Here is a 20946-nt window from a genome sequence, read left to right on the forward strand (position 1 = left end):
GATCTGGATCTGGAGGTAGATGTAGACTGTAGAGGTGGATGTGGATATGGACATGGATGCAGATGTGGATCTGGATCTGGATCTGGAGGTAGATGTAGACGTAGTTGTAGATCTGAATATGACTATAGATGTAGATGTAAAACTGGATTGGGATCTGGATCTAGATGAAGGTGGAGATGTGGATATAGTTAGGCCATGACTGTAATTAGCCTGGTGTGTACCTTGTGGCCACTGCTGTGGGCCTGAAGAGGAAGCACACACTCTCCCCAACAAAGAGTCAATAGTGTCCTGTGTATGAGAGAACTGTCAGAAGGTTTCTACGTGCCAGTCTTTTATGTTCTTTTAATTTCTTAAATATACGAATTTGATATTAGATAGAAATGGATTTTTCATTAAGAAACGACAACATTTCATTGTCTCCCATTCATAAAGTGGCCATCATCTGCTAAAGGCTTACATTCATGATCAAGAAGAGCTGACCTGGAGAAGCAAGTGGAAGTGTTGTATTTCATACATCTGAAATAGCCTCTCTGTTGTGACCATCCTGGCACCAACTCAACCTAGCCACAAACAGTCTCTGAAGAATGAATTTTGGTGCCCTCACACTTGTGACTGAGTATCTGGAATCCGTTGGTGGTTAAAGTAAAATTGTTGGTGGAGAAAGAATTTTGCCACATCTATTCCTCGATTCTAACAAATCTTTAACCCTTTAGAGCAAGGGTGTAGTAGAAACATCCTCAGAAGGCAGAAAAAGAAGGGTGGACCTTGGTGTCACCAAAGCTAACACTATTTGAGGCAGGCACTGGGCTAAATGTTTTACATGCATTGCTTACATGCATTTTTTCACTTATTCTTTATAGCAATCCTGTGATTTATACCCATTTTACTGATGAAGGAAGTGAAGAGTTTCAATGCCTTACCCACAGTTAAGTTAGTCTGTCTTCAGAGCCTGTTTGAGCAGATGACTTGCTCTGTCCTGATTAGGTCGTATTGAGAGATTTCTCTTGCTCTATCTCTCTGTCTCTCTGTCTTTCTGTCTCTCTCTCTCTCGTTCCTTCTCAGGGAAAAGCCATCAGGGTTGTTTGCCATGCTGGCCTCCTACCAGATGTCAAACTTCACATGAATCATTACCCAGATTAATCATGTCATAGCTTGTTGAAGAGTGATTGTCTTTCTTCACAGGTGTGGGGAGCCTGCAATCATGTGGCTGCTTCATTTAATATCGTTCTATGTATCAGGGGAGAGTCAGTGGAGAATGGTGGGGGGCAGCAGCTTTGATCCCCAACCACTGCTGTTGGCTTTGATCTGCCCCAACCACAGCTGAGAGGATGTAACCTCCACGTGAAGCTAAGGGGCAACTATTCCTGAGGAAATTGGTGGACAAGGAAGCATCATATTCTTATCTAGACTGTGAACAGAGGTTTCCATACGTACCTGTTTGCCATGTGTGAGCAAGTCACCTGAAAATACTGATAGTCTGATGTAGAAAAAGCAAAGGACCCAAGGGTCCAAACATAGTGAAAGTAAATCGTGGCCACCAAGTTCACCTTTTGGTCACAAAAATCAAATGAGTCCCTGGATTTCTACTTTCATGGCATTCTATGTCTAGCTCTACTCGGGCTTGGCTGTTGTGGCAGTCCCCATTCAAAAGACAAGCCCGTGTTGGGCTCTGTACCCATTGTTGGTAGGTGCAGGAGGCCACTTGGCTCAGTCACCAATCTAAGGCCTGTGTTGATACTGACCACTGAACTCTGTGCTTGTGAATGTCTTCCGGGTGGATCTCTGGAGCTGCATGGCCACATGGATTTGTGCAAGCATCACCAGGTTTGCTGTTCCAGGGCCCTCGGCACCAGAAGAGAGATTCCTGTTAGGTTCAAGTGCTTAAGATCAGAGGGCATCAGGCTGACCTTGAACTAGGGCTCTTGGGTTGAGAAGGAAGCTTGTTTTCATCTCTGACTGCCTTTAAATCATCTTGAAGGGCAGGCATTCATTCAGTAAACATTTTCTAAGCAAGTACTGTAGCCCAACAGTGGAAATAAAAATATGAACCTGACACAGTCTCTGCCTTCAGAGACTGCAGAGTCACTTAGCGGAAACAGTCATAAATTTTGTAAAAATTATCATACAGTGTAAGAACCTGCCACATGCGAAGTATGTACCAAGTGCAGTACTAGACAAAGCAGGAAACGGGTTGGCCAGAAAGGCTGCATAGAATTAATCAGAGTAGACACCGTGGATTGTATACCAGCCACGTGCTAAGTGCAGTATAGCATAATGATTAAGCACACAGGCTTCCGAGTTAGACCAAAGTTCATAGCTCAGCTGTGTCACTTACCACTGAGTAAATAACTCTCCAAGCCTCTGTTTCCTCCTATGTAAAATGGGAGAAGTAAGTAAACCTTGTATCTCCCTGACCCACCATCAAGATGAGTCGTTCAGGCACACTGTCTTGGTTTCCTAGGGCTGCCATAACAAACTGCCACAACCTTGGTGACTTAAAAGGCCAGGAGTCTATTGTCTCACAGTTCCGGAGGCTACAGGTCGGAAACCAGGGTGTGGGCAGAGCGGTGCTCTCTCTGAAGCCTGGCGGGAGACTCTTTCCTCACCTCCTGGCTTCTGGCGATTGCGGGCAATCCTTGTATTGCTTGGCTTGTCGATGCGTCTCGCCATCTCTTTCTTCATGTGGCGATCTCCTCTGCGTATCTGTGTCTCTGTCCAAATTTTCTTTTTCCTATAAGGACAACAGTCATATTAGATGTAGGGCCACGCTACATCAGTGTGACTTCATCTCGATTCCATCTGCAAAGAGTGTATTTCCCAATGAGGTCACAGTCACAGGTTCCGGGTTGAGTGAATAGTGAGGGACACTGTTCAGCCCAGTGCACACACCAAGTAAGCACTCAATAAATACTAGCTTTTGAAATTCTGATAATTGTTAAACTCTAACAGCAAACCTTGGAGATAGGTATTATCCTCATTGAGCAATAAACTGAAATGTAAGAGTTAAGTAATTTACGCAAGGCTGTTCAACAAACAAGTTGCAGAACCAAGATGCAAACCTCTCTTGTCTGAATTTAAAGCCACAGTCATGCAGAAGCCTAAAGGAGCTGGTCCTGGTGCACCAACGGAAGCTGTCTGAGCAGTGCTCAGAAGGGGATGCGAGGTGGGCAGGAAACCGATGGCCCTGAGCTGTAGATGGCAAGGCTGGAAGACCCCTGTATGCTTTATGAGCCAGACCCCCTCACTGTTCAGAAGAGAAGACAAAGACTCAGAAATTGGATGAGCTGTCCAAGGCCCTATATCTGATTGGTGAAAGACCCTAGACGTCAATCCACATCTTTAGCCTCAGGGTCCTTTTTGTTTGTTTCTTCTTGAGGATGGCCCTGGGCAAGGCCAGCCCCCTGCAGGTGCACTAACCTTGCCTGTGTCTGGCAGACAGAAACATGTCCAGGATGCCCTGGTCCTGTGGGATAGCTGCTTACTTACATGGGAACTGGTCTGAGCTCCTCTGCCCCTCCACTCCCACCGCCAAAGAGCCTAGTTAGAAAGCTAAACTGATACAAAGGTTGAGACATCCTGAAATGCTGAAGGCTTCCTTGGAGAAGGTAATGTGGCAGCACTGATTCAATCTGGGAAAAGGCACAAAAGCGAGAAGGTCAGATGCAGAGCTTAATACTCCTGAGGTCGTGTCAGCAGAGACTCGGCAAACAGCACAGTGGGCCCTGGCTTCAACCAGAATGGGGTTAGCAACTGCTAGCAGCCCCTCTGGACAGTCTTTCAAATCTATGGGATGAGAAAACATGTAAGAACTTGGAAGTGTGTCCTCTTGCTACTGCCAAGGCCTGGGGCTGAATGCCCTGCCTCAGCTCCCTCATCCTGTCGTCCATCTCCACACCACAGCCAGGGACCTTTCCAGTCCACAGCCTGGTCACACCTCCTCCCTCATTGCCACCAGCCTCATGACCTTCAGCATAAATGTCAAACTCCTTATCCCAGCTCAAAAGGCCCTGATGATCTGACATCCTTGTCCCTCTAGTATTACCCCAGGGCATCAGAAAGAAATATTTACACACTCACACACACACACATTCTCCCTAATGTCACTCAGCTTCAGCCACACAGCTCTGATTATATCCCCACCAGCTTCAGTGCCTTTGCACCTACCTGATACCACCCCCCCACACTATCTCCTCCTACTTTCTTAACCTCTAATTGTCCTTAATGTATTTGTCCATCCAATTCTAGGAATTTATACTAAAGAAATACTTGCACAGGTGCACAAAGATACATGTGCAAGGATGTTCATTGCTTTATTTTTTGCATCAAAGAAAAAATAGGAACAAGTCCATCAGCAGGGTAAATAACATGTGTGCATTGGAGCTGGGATAGGGCTGGACGGGTACTGATGAGCATGAAAAGAGCTCCATGGCACGGTGTATTGGGGCATCCCAGGAGGCAAGGGAGGTCAGGTCCCTACATGGCGGGTGACCGCTCCCATAACCCCGAGTAGAGTCTCGAGTAGGGGGTTGGAGGAAGGGTTGGGAAGGGAGTTTAATATCAGTGGACCCCAGGTCCCTAAAGGGCCAAGGTGTCCCTCACAAACCCCTCACTGGGTGTTCAGATAATGAAACATGTCTATTTGTGCTATTCTTTTATGACCGACATTTCACTTTGTCACTTTCAGTGACTAAATTAGAACCATCTGTAATGTTTACGAAGTGACACTGGACTCAGATGAAGCCAGTGCTGCTGTGCTCCTGGGTGTATTTGATGAAGGGTCAGAAAACCTGCATTCAAACTCTTAATCTACCACTCCCTAGATCTGGAACTTGGGGCAAGTATTTTTGCTTACCTGTGTGCGCTTTACTTCCCTCATCTGTGCATTGAGGGAGGTGGACAACATAATCTGTGTTCTCTTTGTTGCAAGATTCCACTGGTTTATTCCTCTATGGCTTGTGCACTGTTAATAAGAATAATAATTGCTAATATATTTTTAGTGATTATTATGTGATAGGCACAGGGTAAGTTCTAAGCCCCTTACATGTATTAATCATTTTAAGCAGCATAGCAACTATGTGAAATAAATACTGTTATCTCTGTCTTATGGAAGAAGAAAACAAGGCCCAGAGACTAAGTATCTCGCCCAAAGTCAGAGAGCTAGAAAATTGTGGAGCTGGAACCTAATTCCAGGCAATCTGACTCCAGATTCCAGGACCTAACCATTCTGTTATGCGGCAATTAACAGTCCACCTTTCTACTGCTGCCTGATCTGAGGATTCGTACAAAAAAATTAGTGGTAAGGAAATGAATCTGAAGAGCTAAGGTGAAAAGTGTAGTGAATATGGAACAATTATCTGTAAGAGCCCACAGCCAAAGGCAAGCAATCTTTAAGCATTTTTATAGTGCATCATTTCCATATACCACAGTGTGCCTGTATCCGCATACTTATGTTTAACAAGTGCTACTGCTGCGTTCTTGGGCATTTTTTTCCTCTGAAAATAACATCATCAAACAGGCCTGGCATTGATGCTTTCAACTTTAATTTCACAGATGAAAGAACTCGGTGTCATCTTCTACAACTGCAGCTGCCTGGTCCTCGACTTGCAGAGGATATTCGCTTTATACAGCTCATTAAAATTCAAGAACAGAGTGCCTCTGACCTGGTCCAAGAGGCTCTATGGGGTCTATGACAACGAAAAGAAATTGCAGCTCCAGTTGAACGAGACCAAATCTCAAGCGTTTGTGTCGGTGAGTTGCTGCCTCTCTTTCCTCCTCTTCCCTCCCTCCTCTGAAGATCCTTTATTAAGTTGGAATGTTCAAGTGTGATCTTGTGTTGGGCCAAAATGTGTTTGATGATGGACCTGTCCCATCCTTTGAAGAGTTAAAATGTGTCAACTCTTATGCTCAACCCTATGCTGTCCCTAATGATAATAATAATAATAAATCTTAGTAATCACTCCTGGTTTCAGATCCCTTGTGTTTTCTGATCTGTTCTCCACAATCGTCCTGTAGGGTGGACCCGGAATTGTGACCGTGTTACAAATGATGATATTGAAGCTGATCTACCAGCACAAAGACCCTCAGGTGGCAGGTGCCAAGAGATGCACCGGCATTCAGGTCTTCTGACACCAGATCCTATTTTTGGTGCCCTGCATTAGTGATTTCAGACTTGATCTTAGCAATAAAAAACTTTGATGAAGTGCATCTGAGGGAACCCCAGTATATACAACAGACAAAAGCAGAGCTGTGGTACTTGATTGAGGCGGGAAGGCAAGAGGCCCACCCAGGAGGGCAGGGCTCAGCTCCCCGGCCTCTGGCTACACTGAAAACCACCATGCCACCAATCCCATCTTCCCCACCCTCCACCCCACTGCCCACACATCACAGCTGTCCCCGTGACGTTCCTGGGAGTGGGCAATGTAGACACCTGAACCCTGGTCCTCAAACTTTAAAGTACTTAAGAACCAGCTGGGGAGCCTGTTTAAAATGCAGATTTGCAGTCCCCTACCCTGACCCAGGATCTGATCCACTGGACCTGGGGGAGAGCTTAGAATGTTGCTTTCAGTCAGGCTTCTGAATTGATCCTGATGCTCAGAGAAACCTCTCTAAACTATGTTCCCAATTTAACACGGCTGTTTCTCCAATGATAAGCTGTGCTTTTATGCCAGCAATTTTTATGTCACTGAAGAGCATTTCATTGATGTGTGAACTGTATCATTTAGCTTATTAAAATGAAAGCACAATCTGAAAATTTAGAATGTAGCAATAGAGAGAAAAGAGGAAGTTGAAGTTGTTTGTCTTAAATAGCAAATTCACATAAATGTGAATAGCAGAAAATAGACTGTGAAAGATTTTCATCAAATAGAGCTAAACCCTTTTTTTGTCTGTGTAGATGCCAGTAACGCAGTAGCAAGTGGCATTTGCATAGGGCATCTTACTAACAAAATTACTTCATATGTTCACTGTCGTTTCCTCTCAAGACAACCTTGTAAGACAAGAAGGCCAGATATTGTTCTCAATTTGTAGATGGGTAGCAATAGGAAATTTGCCAAGGAACCCTTAATCCACCTTAAAACAGGGTGACATGACACCCAAAGGGACACTCGCTCCTCCAGGTTCCGTAGAACAGATGGGAAGCAGCGAGAAATAGATGAATTATGAGCAAATTTCAGATAATTGCTGGATTTCAAATTTACGATTTGAATCTCGGAGACAAGTGAATGTGGTTGTTGCATAAATTTAAATTCTGACCCTTAAACAGGTGAGGGAGTCCTCATTTGTTGATCCCAAAGTTTGTTGATTTACCTCGAGAGAGGGCCCAGGCCTTTAATGAAATCCACCAAAATGCAAAGCCTTTGTCATATTCTAGGGCACATTTACAAATTGCTTTTTATTCAACATTTTGCCACAAAATAAGTTGAGTTTTGAAACCTTCTGTCAGGTATAGTCTTTTAAACTACGTAATGCCTTTATTTTCTATTTTTATTTATTATTTTATTTTCTAGTTCCTAATTAGTAAGAAGCCTACCTTTGAATTTCATTTTAACAGATATTAATTAAACATCAGTTTTGCAGAGGTGTATATGAAATCTTATAGTTATAAAATAAAGTCAGAAAACCCCACTATTGGAATTGGTATCATTTGCCTAGAGTTCATTGATCTCAGTTCTATCATAGCCTCTGTCACATTTTTATAACTACTACTTTATTGATCATCTATTTTTCAAGGCTCTGAGGTCATATACTGTACTCTCTTCATGTTGGTTTTCCCAGCACCTCCCTTAGGGCTCCCTAAAAGCAGAAATAAATTTGGATTGAATTTATTAGTAGTAATATTAATAAAAAGTTCTAAGTGCACACAGTTTTATGAGTCGTACATGCCAACCAAATACCAAGGCAAAGTCATTTAAGTCCAAAATATTTGTTGTAAAATAGCTTAAAATAGTATATTATATTTTTGTAAGCTGACAGTCCCAAAACTAAATTCATGTACCCGCAAAATTATATTTGAAGACCTTAAGAATTGCCATTCCCAAAACTGGATTTGAGATGATTCACAACTTAGCATGGTTAAATACAAATTTTAAGTTATGATATAACTATGGGTTATTTATAATTTTCTTATGGAACACAGAGGTGGTTGGCTAGATTTAACGATGTGCTTTGTAGTACACTGGGGCCAGATGATTCCAATTTTCTTACATTTCCCATTGAAATCAGACAATGGGAATAATAGTTGGCTGAGGTTTTTGTCCTATCTTGTAAATTTCTTTTTAGAGCCCTTGAGATTATGCATTTGCTTTCCAAGATATAGACGAGTTAGTTCAAGGTCTGTTTTTACTGATCTGGGTGCTAGATAGGTCTCGCTTCTTGTTGTTTATTGTTTAGTTCATTTATCCGTCTGCTGTGGATACTCACATAGGTTTAGTGAGTGAGAGTAGACATTAACTAGAACTTGGTGCTGCTGTGAAAAATAACCATATTATATTCCCCTTTAGAACCTCCACTATGTATTGTTAATTGCATTTTTAACAGCTTTATGGCGATATAACTTACATACCATAAAATTCATCTTTTTAAAGTGTACAATTCGGTGGATTTTAGTACAGTCATAGAATTTTGCAATCATCTCCACCCTGTAATTTTAGAATATTGTCATCACCACAAGGAAAAACGCCATCCCCATTAGCAGTCACTCCCCATTTCCCCTCCCTCAGCCCCTGACAACCACTAATCTACTTTCTGGTTCTAGGGATTTGCCTTTTTCTAGACATTTCATATAAATGGAGTAATACCATGTGTAATATTTTGTAACTGACTTCTCTTACTTAGTATGATGTTTTCCAAGTTCATTAATGTTGTGGCATGAATCAGACTTCATTCCTTTTTATGGCCAAATAATATTCCATTGTATGGATGTGCCACCTTTTGTTTATCCATCCATCAGCTGATGGGCATTGGTTGTTTCTACTTTTTGGCTATTGTGAATAGTGCTGCTATGAACAGTCGTGTACAGGTTTTTATTTGAATACCTGTTTTCAATTCTTTGAGGTTTATACTTAGGAGTGGAATTGTTGGGTAATGTGGTAACTCTATGTGGAACATTTTGAGACACTGACAAACGGTTTTCCAAATTGACTGCACCATTTTGCAATTCCACTAGCAATAAATGAGGGTTTCAATTTCTCTGCTAATGCTCGTTATTTTCTGTTTCATTTTAGCATACTTCTAGTGGGTGTGAAATGTGGTTTTGATTTGCATATTTTAATATGCTTATTGGCTATTTGTATATCTTTTTAGAGAGCTGTCTTTCAAATCTTGTGCCCATTTTTCAATTAGATTACTTGAGTTTTTTATTATTGAGTTGTAAGAGTTCTTTATAAGTTCTGGATACAAGTACCTTTATCAGATATATGATTTGCAAATATTTCCGCCCATTCTGTGGGTTGTCTTTTCATATTTAATTATACTTTAACATATCTATTCTGGGAATGGAGTATAGACTTTTTAAAATCAGGAAACTATTATGAAATAAATCAGAAGCCTGTGAAGGCAAATATTTAATGAATGTGCAGAACAAGTGACATGCGTGTATAAATAGGCACTTCTTGATCTAAGAGAGCAACAGAGATTACCCAGAAGCATGGTGCCTCCAGAGCACTGACTGACTGGTGAAAGATCATCACAGAGCTGGAACAAAGAAGCGGATCTGCACATTCCACCCCTTCTCCTTTACTATGCAATACAGGAGTGTGCAGCGCAAGGCTCAGAAAATTGATTCAGGAGTGACAAGAGGGGAATTTAGCAACCTTCTCTCTAATTAAACAATGGGAACTAGTTAACTTCCTCTGCCAGATCACTAGATCATTTTTGTGTTGTGGTTTATTTATACCTTGAGCAAACATTTTTAAGCCACTAGTATATCCAGACACTATTTTCAAAGATAGAGGACTCTGGGACCCATAGTCAAGTACCACCTTGCGCCCAGGGAAAGGGGGACTAATACAAATGGCCATGCATCTCCATAATAAACACAGGAGCACCTGCCAGGCTCTATGCACTGGCTCAGGCAATGGAGACATAGGCAAAAACAATAAGGCAACTGCAGATAAGGATCTGTTGACATATGGATGGACATGCCCAGCGTGAAGCCATTCCAGCTAGGAGTGCAGGTTGGAGGTCACACAAACTGCCCACACTTATTCATTTGAGAAGCACTTTCACATTCCTTCCACAAATATTTATTGAGTATATAATATGTGCTAAGCATGGCATGGCGCAAGGTACAGAGATAAAGAACCAAGCAGTTCACAAGCTGGTGGAGAAGTACACAGACAGATGAACACAATGCAATGTAACGTGTGGTAGAGTGAAGCTCCACGAAGCAGGAATCTTATTTTGATCACTATGTATGCCAGTGCCTACACTTGAGCTAGGAGCCTGGCAGTAATATTTGCAGAATGAATGAAAGCAAGCACAGAAGAACTGGCCATTCTCTTCTTTAAGCCTCAGGGCAAACTAGTGTGGAAGGCACGTTGTTGTTATCTCCCCATTAGGAAGCCAGGCTCAGAAGACGTAAGGGGCTCACCCAACACACAGCAGGTTATAAATGCCAGAATGTGGCCTATGTCACCAAAGGCCCTATTTCCAAACTCATCAGATAACAGCAAATGGAAAGAGACCAGTGACTCTCTGCCTAAACCGGTTCCTCCCCAAAACCAGCATCCAGTGTTGGGAACATGCAAGGAAATTCAGGAAATTTCTGACTGAAACAAAAATGTGGGCAATTGGACACATTTCAGAGTTGGCCTAGGCTCCCGTCTAGAGCTGAGATCCTAAGCTTCTCCACGAAGAACATTTAAAGCAGACCCAACAGGCTCAAAGAATTAAATAACTTGAATATTTAATTCAACGGAGATAGAAAAGTAAGTAAAATACGACCCTTAAAATCAGGCTAATGACAGTCTAGGCCGGAAGATGAGGCAGGTGTAAGTATAATTGTAGGTTTGAATATGCTAAATAATACAACAATAAATCCTCTTAGGGCAGGACAGGGGAGGGAGAAGTAGCCTCTGGGTGGGCGTATAAAAACGTTTCATGGAGAAGACAGTGCTTGACCTGGAACTTGGAAAACGCCTAGGACTCGGATAGGCAGATAGGGACACACATTGGCGGAGGGGCTGCTGGGAGCAGAGGCGGGCAGATGAGAGCAGGGCCATGGGCTGGTGATGATTTCCATTTGGGGCACAGAGGGTATGGGAGCTGCAAAAGAGAGAGGCAGAGAAAGGGGGAGACGGGTCACCGAGAGCCGTGGATCCATCCTCCCAGGGGGATCAGACTGGACTCCGAGACCAAGGGTCCCGAGAGTGACATGTGCGTGTTCATTTGTTTGTTAAACATCATGGAGACGAGGAAATGAGTTAGGTAGAGATGTAGAAGCCCCAGCAAACAGCACTGGTGCCTGGGAGAAGGAGTGGGGTGGGGGATGCGGACTGCAGGAGCTCTGTCTGCTGACAGATGGAGCATCTGTGAATGTGTGTGCTGGGCAATGAGGGTAAGAGGGTAAGACTGGCAGAAGGTTTTGTTCCTTTGTTTGATTTTTTTTGTTATTTTTGTTTTGTTGCATTAGTTTTTTTTTAGAAGACTTGGGAGCTTATCTTCATTCCAAAAGAAAAATAATTTAAATGATCAAAAACTCATTCTGATGCTCACCTGCCAAGACAACTTTCTGAGAGCTGCCTCCCCGGACCCTCTCCTTTCTCACCCCACACTCCTCCCTCACCCCCGGCTCCTTCCTCACCCCCGCACTCCTTCAGGGTTGGGTGTCCAGTCCAACAGCTCCATCTTCCCTCCATCTACGCTGGGATGGGCATTCCCTCCAGCAGAGGGTGGGTAGTTGTTCCCGAACGTTTGACCAGGGACCTTGATGCCAGTACTGGTGGAGCATTTGGTGAGGGACCCAATACTTCCATTCCGAGCAGCTCCAGAAACTGTTTATTCAGCTTTTTGGTATTAAGCACCCCTTGCACTTTTTGTGCTCCTCCACTTGCTTGTCAGAGCAAGACAGGAACCAAGGCAACACTATTTTCAGTCCTGTCCAGGAGAAAAACAATGAGAAAACCAAAATACATCTTTCCCCTTCTGCAGCAACTTCATCTAAAAACACTGTGTCTTTATGACATGGAAACCACTTTGAGCAACGTGAGAAAAATACCTCAAGTATAATTTGCCTGTTTTCTCATTTTGCTTCAGTCTCTCAGAATATCCTTCTTCTCTGTCTCTCCTGATGAATTCGGGCATCTTAATAACTCACTTGGCTTTTCCTCTAGAATTATTGATGACCCTTTCTCAACAATCAACACTCCTCTTCTTGACTGGATGAAGGATTCCAGGGGAAAAAACGAGATTTTTACATTGTGTGTCTTGAACATTTTCATACCCACATCACCTTTCAAATGGAATGACTTCTGGGGTCAATTGCTTGCCATGTGTATATGTATGTATTATATGGTAATGCCTAAGAAAGTTAACAGCTGTGCCTGACAGGAATGGACGCCAGTGTCGCATAAGTTCAAAGCTGGAGGACTTCTTGGGAAATCGGAGGTGTGTGTACTGAAAGCCAGAATTCCTTCCCAAAACAGACTTAGAGGACTGACTTGAGACCCATCCCACCACACTTTGATTTCTACATGCCTCAACTTGGATAGGATTGAACGTATATTTGTCTAATCTCATAAAGAACTGGAAAGTAGGTTTATAAAAATTTAGTTAAAAGCCAAGATCCATGAAAACAGATTAAAAAACAGCAACAAAAAAGAGAAATCCCCAGATGACAAAAATTAATACTCTAAAAGCTTGGTTTTTGTGTCTTCACAGAATTCTCCCAAACTCTTTTGCCCTAAAAACAGAAGCTTTGACATAGACGCCATCTACAGCGTGATAGATGACGCCAAGCAGTACGTGTACATCGCGGTCATGGACTACCTGCCCATCTCCAGCACGAGCACCAAAAGGTGAGTGAGTGCACAGCCCCAGCCTAGAACCCATCTGCAGGGCCAGGCGCTAAGCTGGGGGCCACAGGAGAACCAGCCTGGACACTGAGATGCTGCCAGGTCGTGTTGGGTGGGTCTCACGCCCTTCAGATCTGTTTGGAGTGCAGTTGCCGCTTACCCATGGGGCATCTCCTCCCCTAGTCCCTTTTAAGGACTCAGGGTCTCACTGAGTGGGGGCTAGGTACCCTACAGAAGCACCTCAGTAGTTTACATTATAGGCATGAGTGCAACTTTAGAATGAACATTGGGTTGTTTTCAACTTGAAAATTATTTGAAAAATAAGTTAAAATTGTTTGAAAAAATATTTTTTGAAAATTATTGTTGAGATGTACTTGGTGGACATTCTGAAACTGAGTAGGTCTGGCAAGATTTTCCTTAAAGGTGGCATCACTTTGTTGTATTAATGTCGGGCTTCATTAATGGTAAATTTTTATCATATCTTTTCAACTTAAAGGAGAAAGAAACTTAAAATGTATATGTTCTCAGTCAGTCCATTCCTCTGCTTGAGGGAGAACATCTTAAAAATGGAGAGTTTTCCAATGATTCATCAGTGTTTAAGCGTGGAAATACTTGAAATAAATTTAGGGGCAGAATGTATGCTCCTCAATCATTGTATATGCAAATGCATGGCCAGATCCTGAGTATTTCTCACTTTTGCTTTCTTGCTGGGAATACAGAGATTTGGGTGCTTGTAAAGATTTTGAATAATCCATTTAATTCAGAAAGTTTTCAAAGTGCACATTTCTGGGAGTACAACCTGAGACCTTTTTAATTTGGAAATTATAATTTCAAAATAACCATTTACTGAGGTTTAAATGATTACATATGCCCTATATTGCTTGAATATTTTTCATATTGCTAACCTCGCATATGCATAATATGCAACTTCTTTATGCAAATGACCCTTGTACTGCAAAAGGTGAGTTTCTCCCAGAAAGTGATTACTCCTGATGACCGTCAAAAAGCATTTTAAGCTGCAAGATGCACGTTATTAAAACGCTTTTACAGCCAGACCCAGTTGCCTAGTGGTTAAGTTCAGCATGCTCTGCTTTGGTGTCCTGGGTTCGGTTCCTGGGCGTGGACCTACACAACTTCTCAGTGGCCATGCTGTGCTGGTGGCTCACACACAAAAAGAGGAAGATTGGCAGTGGATGTTAGTTCAGGGCAAACTCCTTGGCAAAAAACAAAACAAAACACTTTTACTTTAAAATATTGTGTATCCTTTGAACATTCATGGAGTTTTTCACACATTCACATCTTTTCTATCCCTTCTTTTTATGTTTCTCCCATTTATTGTTTGTTTGGTTTTAGATTCAGCTTTAGACTTCAGCTCCTCTTTGGGATGATATTGAAACATAACAGATAGGTTTTACCTGATTTTGCTCTTATTCAAAAGGAGAAAGGTCAAGTTTATGGACTTACATGTTAGGATGGGGTGATGATTTCTTAGGATTGACGAAACCTTCATTTCATGAAGTCCCACAAACAGAATTAAGATCCTTCATGACCAGGGGGTAAGGAATTAATATGGAGGATCTAAAGTATCTTGGAAATATAAAAGTTAGAGAAAATGAAAAGGACATTAAAGAACAAGAAATGCACCTGAAATTTTACATTTGGTTATTCATCTACTTTTTCACCTATTATTCAAAGGGCAGTTCTTTTATCATAATTATGATATTTCAAACCTGTCTGTGCCTTTAGCACTCAAAATGAAAAGTCATCAGAGACATAAGAAATAGTCCAAACATCCAAGTTATAATTAAATTCTTCTCAATCATATGAATGAAAAATTTTTTAAAAGTCAGACTGGTTACTTGTCTTCACTCATCCTGGGGAAATTTTTTAGGAGTGAATTCAACTTGAATAAACAAATAGATATTATCAAATATCAGTGTGTTAATATCCTACAGACTTAAATTTTAGTCTACATACTGCTAAACATTCAAATAAAAGAGAAAAAAATTCACATCCTCCCAAATTAGAAATGGTTGATAACATGTAAAAAACCATATACTCCAATATATACAATGGAATACTACTCAGCCATAAAAAAGGACAAAGTCATCCCATTCACAACAACATGGATAGACCTTGAGGGTATTATGTTGAGTGAAATAAGCCAGACAGAGAAAGACAAACTCTGTATGACTCCACTCATAGGTGGTAGTTAACATATAGACAAAGAGAACTGATCAGTGTTTACCAGGGGAAGGGGGGGGGGGGGGGGGGAGGGCACTAGGGGGGAAGTGGTGTACCTACAACATGACTAATAATGATGTACAACTGTAATTTGACAAGGTTGTTAACTACCATAATCTTAATAAATAAATAAATTAAAATAAATTAAAAAATTATTTAAAAAAACTATATACTCCATCATTTAAAAAAATAAATAAATAAAAATAAATTTAAAAATTATTGAAAAAAACTATATACTCCCTCATTTAGAGAAAGTGACTTCTACTTTTCAAAGAGGGAAGAAGTAAGTGAAACAATGATGTGTGGCTAAATAAATTATGCAGTAAAAAAAACAGAAGCCTTATTTCATTTCTTCCTGATTTAGCAATCAAGCTCTATTTCTTTAAGCAATTTACTTATTTATTTAGGTCTTAGTTTGGGCTTGTTCATTATTTCTTCAGTCATGTGAAATACATCTTTCAAAAGGAAATCAGTAAATATGTGAAGGATCAATAAAAATGTAGGCCAACAGCCAAGAATACTCTGTATGGCAAAGTTATCCTTCAGATATGAAGGAGAAATAAAGGATTTCCCAGACAAATAAAAGCTAAGGGAGTTCTCTGCCACTAGACCTGCCTTACAAAACTGGTGGAAGGAGCTCTTCAAGCTGAAACAAAATAACAGAAATACACAAAACTCTCATTAAGGTGATAAATAGTCAGCCAGAATTAGAATACTATAACTCTTTTCTAGAATAGTATATTAACTCTTAACTATAGCATAAAAGTTAAAGAAAAAGAGCATTAAAAATAACTGTAGCTACTACAACTTGGTAATGAAATCACAGCATAAAAAGAGAGAATTTGTACAGCAAAAAATAGAAAACAGGAAGAATAAAAGGATAGAACCTTTATAGGCAAATGAAGATAAATTGCTATCAGCAGAAAAAGGACTATTTTATCTATGAGAGGTTATATGTAAACCTCATGGTAACCACAAAGCAAAAATCTAGAGCACAGACATGAAATATAAAAAAAGGGAAGACTGAGCAAATCATCATAGAAAACCAACTTACAATTGTAGTCCGAAATGGAAGGGGAAAAAAAGCAATGGAAATAAAAAATAACTGGAAGGCAAAAGATAAAATGGCAGTAGTAAATTCTTATATATCAGTAATCACCCTAAATGTAAATAGATTGAACTCACCAATCAAAAGGCATAGAGTCACTGGCTGGATTAAAAACACAAGACCCAACTATATGCTGCCTGCAGGAGACTCATTTCAGCTCTAAAGACACATGTAGGCTCAAAGTAAAAAGATGGAAGATAATATTCCAAGCAAATGGAAATGAAAAGAAGGTGAGCATAACCATATTTATATCAGACAAAATAGACTTCAAGCCAAAAAAGGGTAACAAGAGACAAAGAAGGTTATTATATAATGATAAAGGGTTAATGCATCAAGAAGTATTAACAGTTGTAAATATATATGCTCCCAACACCCAAGCACCGAAACATATTAAGCAATTAATAAGAGATCTTAAGGGAAAAATAGACAACAATACAATAACTGTAGGAGACTTCAGTACCCCACTATCAGCAATGGATAGATTGTCCAGATAGAAAATCAACAAAGAAACATTGGAATTGAACCACACTTCAAAACAAATGGACTTAACAGACATGTACAGAAGGTTCCATCTAACAGCAGCAGAATACGTGTTCTTCTCAAGTGCATATGGAACATTCTCCGTAATAGATCATATGATAGGCCACAAAATAAGTATTAGCAAATTTAAGTATATTGAAATCATATCAACTACTTCTCTGACCACAATGGTATGAAACTAGAAATCAACAGCAAGAGGAAAGTGAGAAGATGTACAAATATGTGGAAACTAAACAACACACTTCTAAACAACCATTGGATTGTAGAAGAAATCAAAAGAGAAAGAACAAGTTAGCCCAAAACAAGTAAAAATGAAAACACACCATATCAAATACTATGGGATGTAGCAAAAGCAGTTCTGAAAGGAAAGTTTAACAATAAATGCATATATTAAGAAATTAGAAGGATCTCAAATAAACAACATAACTTTACACTACAGGGAACTGCCCAAAGTTAGCAGAAGGAAGGAAATAATAGAGATCAGAGTGGAAATAAATGAAATAGAGACCAGAAAAACAATAGAAAGGATCAATGAAACTAAGCACTAGTTCAAAAATATAAACAAAATTGACAAACATTTAGCCAGACTAACTAGGAAAAAAAGAGAGAAGACTCAAATAAATAAAGTTAAAAATGAAAGAGGAGACATTACAACTAATGCTACAGAAATACACAGAATCATAAGAGACTACTATGAACATTTATATGCTAACAAATTACATGACCTAGAAGAAATGGATACCTTTCTAGAAACACATCCCCTACTAAGACTGAGTCAGGAATAGAGAATCTGACCAGACTAAAAATGAGTAAAGAGATTGAATCATTAATCAAAAAACTCCCAACACAGAAAACTCTAGGACCAGACAGCTTCACTGGACAACTCTACCAAATGTTTATAGAAGAATTAACACCAATCCTCCTCAGACTCTTCCAAAATATCAAGGAAGAGGGAACACTTTCAGACTCATTCTATGAGGCCAGTATAACTTTGATACCAAAACTAGATATGGAGACCACAAGAAAAGAAAACTATAGACCAATATCCTGATGAATGTAAGTGCAAAAGTTCTCAATAAAATATTAGTGAACCAAATTCAAGAACATATTAAAGGGATTATACACCATGACCAAGTGGGATTTATCTCTGGGATGCAAGGATGGTTCAACATGCAAATCATAAATGTAATATATCACATCAATAAAATGAAAGATAAAAATCACATGATCATCTCAATAGATGCAGAAAAAGCATTTGACAAAATACAACACCATTTCATGGTAAAAACCCTTAACAGACTGGGTGTAGAAGGAACATAACTTGATATAATAAAAGTATGTGTGACAAATCCACAGCTAACATTATGCTCAATGGGGAGAAATTGGAAGCATTTCCCCTAAGATCAGGAACAAGGCAAGGATACCCACTCTCACCACTCCTATTCAATATAGTACTGGAAGTCCTAAATACAGCAATTAGGCAAGACAAAGAAATAAAAGGCATCCAAATTGTAAAGGAAAAAGTAAAATTGTTGCTATTTGATGATAATATGATCCTATATATAGAAAATTCCAAAGAATCAGTCAAAAAACTGTTGGAATTAATCAACAATGTCAGTAAAGCGGCAGGATACAAAATCAACATACAGAAATCAATTGCATTCCTTTACACTAATGATGAAGCATGTGAAAAAGAAATAAAGAAAACCATCCTGTTCATAATAGTATCAAAAACAATAAAATGCTTAGGCATAAATTTAACCAAGCAAGTGAAAGATCTGTACAATGAAAACTGCAAAACTTTACTGAAAGAAATTGAAGAAGACACAAACAAGTGGAAAGACATCTATGTTCATGGGTCAGAAAAGTTAATGTTGTTAAAATGGCTCTACTACCCAAAGCCATCTGAAGATTCAATGTAATCCCCATCAAAATATCAAAGTCATTCTTCACAGAAAGAGAAAAAACAATCCTAAAATTTGTGTGGAACCACAAAAGACCCTGAAGAGCCAAAGCAATCCTGAGAAAAAAGAATAAAGTTGGAGGTATCACTCTTCCACATTTCAAACTATACTACAAAGATGTAGTAATAGAAGCAGTATGGTACTGGCACAAAAATAGACACATCAACCAGTGGAACAGTACAGAGAGCCCAGAATTAAACCCCCCAGCTTATGTGGTCAACTAATATTCACCAAGGGAGCCAAGAATACCCAATGGGGAAAGGATAGTCTCTTCAACAAATGGTGCTGGGAAAACTGGAGAAACACATGGAGAACAATCAAATTGGACCCCTCTGTCACACCACTCACAAAAATTAACTCAGAGTGGATCAAAGACTTAAATGTAAGACCTAATACCATAAAACTCTTGGAAGAAAACATAGGGAAGAAGCTTATAGATATTGGTCTTGGCAATAATTTTGGGGGCATGACACCAAAAGCATAAACAACAAAAGAAAAAAAATCAATAAATAGGACTATTTTAAACTGAAAAGCTGCTGCACAGCAAAAGAAACAATTAACAAAATGAAAGGACAAGAATGTGAGAAAAATTTTGCAAAGCATATATAGGATAAGAGGTTAATATCCAAAATATGTAAAGAGCTGTCAACTCAATAACAACAGCAAAAAAACAGTCTGACTTAAAAATGGATGGGAGAACTAAATAGACATTTGTCCAAAGAGGATATCAAAATGGCCAACAGACACATGAAAAGGTGCTCAACATCACTAATCATCAAGGAAATATAAATCAAAACTAGAATGAGTTATCACCTTATACCTGTTAGAATGGCTATCATCAGGAAGATGAGACAACAGGTGCTGACGAGGAGGTGATGAAAAGGAAATCCTTATACATTGTTGGTGGGAATGTAAATTGGTCCAACTGCGTTGGAAAACAATCTGGAGATTCCTCAAAAAATTAAAAAGAGATCCACCATAAAATCCGGCAATTCCACATCTGGATATATACCCAAAGGAAATGAAAACAGGATTTTGAAGATATATATGCAGTCCCATGTTTAACGCAGCATTGTTCACGATAGCCAAAATATGGAAACAACCCAAATGCAGTGGATGAATGGATTAAAAAGATGTGGTACATATACACAATAGAATATCATTCAGCCATTAGAAAGGAAGATATTCTCCCATTTGCTATAACATGGATGAACCTTGAGCACATTATGCCAAGCTAGATAAGTCAGACAGAGAAAGACAACTACTGTATGATATCACTTATACATGGAATCTAAAAAAGCTAAACCTGTAAAAAACAGAGGGTAAATGGTGGTTAATATGGGATGGGGGAGTGGATAAGAGTGATAGTGTTTAAGGGTACAAACTTGTAACAAGGGTAAATAAGCCATGGAGATCTAATTAATGCACAGTATAATGGATATAGACAATAATATTGTACTACAATTATGTAATGTGATAAATATTGCTACATCAGCAATCATATTACAAAATATAAATATATAAGTAACATGCTCTACACCTTAAACTTACACAGTGTTATACATCAAATTTATTCAATAAAAAATGTAGGCTGATTAGTCTTTGGGGTATTATTATTTTTCGTTTATGTATTCATTCAACAGATATTTACTGGGCACTATACAAGAATGATTAAAGTATAAACAATGTATGGTCCCAGGAGCTCTGTCCAACAGGGGCAAATGGACACAGGATAGATTATCCTAACACAATGGGGTGAATGGAACAAAAGATATATATATGTACAGAATGTTATAGATGGTCAGTGAAGGGGCATCTGGGGAAGTTTCAGGGTTAGAAATATGCCAGAGTTAGTCATAAAAAGGGTGAGAAAGGTAGAAGAGACAGGATGAGCAAAGTTTCAGATGGAAAAAAATAGCCTGGTGCATGCCAGGATCTGTCACAAGTTCAGTGCTGGAACATAGAGCCCAGGGTAAGGTGGTGAGAGATTGGTGAGAGGAAAAGGATGAGGAACAGGTGGACCTGACTCCTGGGAGTCTTGAGACTTTGGGGACCCTCCACTATGTTTTAATCAAAGGAT

General features: G+C 39.8%; 1 protein-coding gene across 1 annotated transcript in view; it reads left to right on the forward strand.

Moving 5' to 3' along the window:
* The window catches only part of PLD5 (phospholipase D family member 5), a 352464-nt gene that overhangs the window by 312019 nt on the left and 19499 nt on the right, over positions 1 to 20946 (forward strand). Inside the window, exons 6-7 of the mRNA XM_046679401.1 lie at positions 5551 to 5748; positions 12877 to 13013. Coding sequence (XP_046535357.1) covers positions 5551 to 5748; positions 12877 to 13013 — 335 coding nt within the window. The remainder of the gene's footprint in view (positions 1 to 5550; positions 5749 to 12876; positions 13014 to 20946) is intronic.

Source organism: Equus quagga, chromosome 12, assembly GCF_021613505.1.
Source record: "Equus quagga isolate Etosha38 chromosome 12, UCLA_HA_Equagga_1.0, whole genome shotgun sequence".
NCBI lineage: Eukaryota > Metazoa > Chordata > Mammalia > Perissodactyla > Equidae > Equus > Equus quagga.